The sequence below is a fragment of the Atta colombica genome, unplaced genomic scaffold (assembly GCF_001594045.1).
Source record: "Atta colombica isolate Treedump-2 unplaced genomic scaffold, Acol1.0 scaffold189, whole genome shotgun sequence".
NCBI classification, from domain to species: Eukaryota; Metazoa; Arthropoda; class Insecta; order Hymenoptera; family Formicidae; genus Atta; species Atta colombica.
In genome coordinates, this window is record NW_017259281.1 from 57,613 (window position 1) to 62,244 (window position 4,632).

The following is a 4,632-nucleotide window of genomic DNA, read 5'->3' on the forward strand; positions in this document are numbered from 1 at the left end:
TTATAATCAGCACACTTTTATTTATCCTTGACTGCAATTATCAACAACAAGATAAAAGTAATAATTCACTTGATTTATATTTTTTTTATATATGATACTTCTATATTATTTTTCTTTGTATGATAAATTATGTCTGATTAATTTTTTTCATTCTTTGATTTGACCAATTAAAAATCTTCTAAATTAAAATCATGACATTTCTTAATTAAGCATTAAAACATTTTTTATTTCTCAATTAAGCATTAAAAGATGAAATGCTCGCGCAATTTATTTTTCGATGGAAATTAAGTAATACTGCGCAACGATCGTAATAATCGTAAACACAGAGACATACATAAGCATGAATTGTTGCACAATTTTATTTATAGAAACAATTTTATTTTATTATTCAGTGATAAAGAGACATAAGTTACACACTTGCCTATCTTTTTCTTCCAGTTCAACTCGTCAATTTGAATTCAGCGTTTCGAAAGTTTTCGAGATAGGGGAAAAAATCGCGTGCATCTCTTTCTCACATTTTTCTCACATTTTTGAAATAAGCTCGTTTCATAATAAGGGACGTTCTTTTAATGTTAAGATGAATTGGGAATTTTAATACGCACAATTATCTCTGCTTTCTAATACGAACGCCTGCAGACATCTGTGAAAACGATTCCTTTCGCCGTGCTGCTGGTTGTCAAGTGAATAATCCGCCCTTCCTAGGATTTGACTTCATGAAACTTTCGAATGTCGAGTGTCAAGCGAACGAATGAAAAAATTCCAACATTTGCAAGAAGTAAAATCTATGAAATTGATCATTTCTTAATATACTAATATACTATAAAACTAAAATGGATAAAATTGCTACAGGTCAGTTTATTTTGCAAGTTTAAATAGAAATACATCTTATAACTGAACATTTATTATACTGAAAAGGAATTGGAAGAAAAAACTGTTAATAAATAGTTATAACTTTAGAGATTTGTGTTACGTGAATAATGCGATTATGTTTGCAACGTGCGAATTGGTTAACAAAACCGCGACGCTCGACCTTTCCTTCATTATGCCGCGAGCAGGAGCGACTTTCTCGTGAGGAAAAGCAAGGTTTCCCGAGCTGGTAATTGATCTTACACGAGCGACTCTGCGTTTTTGTTCAACGTGATTCAGCAAGCGATCGCTGAAAGCGACTCGAAAGACGAACTCGAACGGTTACCTGCTCTTTGCGGCCTTGTTAACGAAACGACGGACGTCCGCTGGAACTCATCTTGGCATGGCTTCCAAGAATTTTGTTTCGTTCCTATTAATTATCGGAGACTTATTCTCTCTCCTTTCGATTCGATATTTCTGTTCGCAAAAAATGCAATAAATAAACCAAAGTTGAGTTTTGGTGATGCTTCAAAGAAAAGAAAACGATCTATCAATACAGTTTTATCGCGTATACTTTAGGATTCAAAAATTCAAATCCAAAAATATATCATCCGTATTATTTCTCCTATTTAAAGAACATATTTGTTGAAATGTGCACAGACAAAGAATTCGATTAATGATTGAAAATATCGATTTATATATTTGATATTAAAATTTTATATTTGAATGTTGTCGAACAAAAATGCTAAACGTACTTACTATTGTATAAAAAGAATATTATATAATTAATATCAAAAAATAATGAAAACAGGAAATATATGCTTTTTATGAATATTTTATCTTATTCTAGAAAAAAAAAACAAGAAATTTAATTCAACGTTTTAAATATACTGAAGAAAAAAATTGAGAAATTCATAAAATTAATATCTTCTTTTTGTAATATACATATAAAATATTACATCATATTAAAGCCGCGATTATTTCTTGCTTTCAGGTTCGCGACATCGTAGAGGAATGCACATGTCCGACACAGTTCCCGATGATTCATGTGGCTGAGGGCAAATATCGAATCGGCGATACCAAGGTTACGATTTATGTCCGGGTTTTGCGTAGTCACGTGATGGTACGTGTCGGCGGCGGGTGGGATACCCTCAGCCACTATTTGGAGAAACACGATCCATGTCGATGTAGAAACTGTGAGTATCGCACTAATTTTTATCAGATCTTTTCTTGTTAAATAAGTTGCATCCTGACAAATCTAATGATCAATTTTTTAATCATTTTTTTAGCACACCGCTCGATGATCTCGGCGAAACTTATTCAAAAAGCTGGTGGATCTTTTGATCTCGGGAACGCGCAGGTGCATTATGAACGGTGAGTGTCTATCTTTTCTTTGTCACATCAATTTCAGTTTTAATTATACATTCATTTAGTATCGCGTCATTAAAATTATACGACGTTAGAAATTTATTTTCGGTCTTTTATACTATCTCATTTCATTCATTACATGCTATCTTACACAAAGTGTTTTTGAATTTTAAATGGCGAAAAAACAAAATTTTTATCATTTTGAAAATTCTATTTAATATTCAATATTCAATGCTGATCATATACGATTATGATCATCGATACGTCTATCTCTACATTTTGAGTGTAAATACCATCCAGTTTGTAAATCCGATGTTGCATTAGTTATACGCTGTCTGAGCTATGGATTTTATCACAAGTCACTCTATAGAGGATAGTAAAATACACAAACATAGTGTATACATTGTATAGCTTATATAGTACCGTTTGTAAGTGCATGAGATTTACATGAAAGAGAAATAGCCTTTTGTAAAAGCAGATTGTACCATGTATTACGTCATACTGTGTGTGTATCTCCTTCAACTTTTACGGGAAATAGACGTGAAGTAACTTTACTAACATTGACGATTTTTCCTATTAATCTTTCTGATCTTATCTTAAGTTCACGATATGGGCGATACTATACACGTCGTGACATTTCATCGCCATCGCAGAAATTGAAAATTTCTCGATACACATTCGGTTAATACGATCTGATAACGACCGACATCAATTCCATCATAACACCCGGTTGTTGTTTTCGCCACCAGATCATCACCTCCAAGGACCCGACGAAGTTCCGCGTCGAGCGTCGGTTCGGTGCAGAATCTACAATCGGCGCAGCTGCACGCACCACCCAGAAGCATTTCCAGCAATCGCTCGCGATCGCCCACACCTCACCGACCGACAGCAGGCAACAAACAACAGCATCAGCAGCAATCGTGTGACGAGCAGAAGAAGCGCTCGAGAAGTCCGACGCCACATAGAAAATTGCTGGCGAGCCCGAATCACCAGACCGACTTGGTGAAGCAGAGATCAAGGTCGCCGACGCCTAGAGCGAATCTGAGATCGAGAAGCCCGACACCGCGGAAAAGCACAGATTCGTCCAGAAGAAATGCTAACGAGGAGGCACGATCGCCAACATATTACGGAAAACCACAGGAAAATGGACGAGTAAGTTTATCTTTTATTCTACGAAAGAAATTATTTCTAGAGAAAGCCCGATATAGCTTTTAGAACAAAGAATATTGTAAATTTTGATATATTTTAAAAACTTGAATTTTTTCCATAGTAGAATTACTTTTGATTATATTAACTTAACATGTTAAAACTTCGTGACAATATCTCTCTTTCTCTCTCTCTCTCTCTCTCTCTCTCTCTCTCTCTCTCTCTCTCTTTTCGCATTACACTGAAAGAAAAGTATTCAGTATTTATGATTATATAATTATAATTATATAATTAGAATTTTTTATAAGTGTTATGTTATGTTAGTAATAATAATTATATTTATAGCTTTACCAAAAAATATATAGTTGATACTGAAAATAACTGTAAATTATAGTTAAATTATGATTGCACTCATGTTTCTCTCCCAGGGTACTCATAATTTTACAAGCAAAATACAATGGAGAAAAGATACAATGAGATTTTTTTGCGCTGTTTAGGAGAGTGGTCTTAAGGTGCCGGGCGAGTTTACGAAACGATACGTTGTGGAGGGTGGCGTGGCACGCCGAGCCGTTGAGAAGGACGACACACCGAAGTACGAACCGTCCATCTACAACTACAAGTGCAGTGAGGACTCGAGCGGCAGCCGCAGCCCGACGCCGAGCAAGGAGGAGCAGCCGGTCCTTGAAACTTTCGGCAAAGACACTACGGCGAACACCCAGAAGTCGCCGCACGGTGACGGAGAGCACTCGGACAATTGCAGCGAGGTGTCCGACGAGGGTTACCGTAGTCTCGGTGCCGTCCAGTCATCAACCGTCAACGGGAATTCCGCCAGCACACAGGGCTCGCCCACGGTTGCCGATTGTCAAAGTAAGTGGACCCTACATACATATAGTATTCCCGATATCGCGTTCTGTACGGGATTTAATCAGTAACCGCTGCTCCGTATTTCGCAATAGCGAAAGTAAAACATTCGTTCCTTTTATGTATATCCGAGACACACACCATCTTATTCAATGATAAAATTGATCGTTCCTGTTCGTGGAGATTGATAAGGTCTCGCGACGTTCGTTTTCGCTGTTCGAGTGAATACGATGATCAGACTCGAGTGTCCGGCGTTTGGACGTGTACTCGCCATCATCCGCGAGCGAGTCATCGAAATTAATAAGAGGGACAAGAAGAGAAAGAAACAGAAAAAAAAGAGGAAGCTAAGGGGGGAGGGGAGAGAGAGAGAGAGAGAGAGAGAGAGAGAGAGAGAGAGAGAGAGAGAGAGAG

General features: G+C 37.0%; 1 protein-coding gene across 1 annotated transcript in view; it reads left to right on the forward strand.

Moving 5' to 3' along the window:
• LOC108686700 (GAS2-like protein pickled eggs) overlaps window positions 1-4,632 on the forward strand; it is a 54,259-nt gene that overhangs the window by 42,029 nt on the left and 7,598 nt on the right. The window contains exons 3-6 of the mRNA XM_018192132.1: window positions 1,841-2,042; window positions 2,136-2,220; window positions 2,964-3,366; window positions 3,858-4,227. Coding sequence (XP_018047621.1) covers window positions 1,841-2,042; window positions 2,136-2,220; window positions 2,964-3,366; window positions 3,858-4,227 — 1,060 coding nt within the window. The remainder of the gene's footprint in view (window positions 1-1,840; window positions 2,043-2,135; window positions 2,221-2,963; window positions 3,367-3,857; window positions 4,228-4,632) is intronic.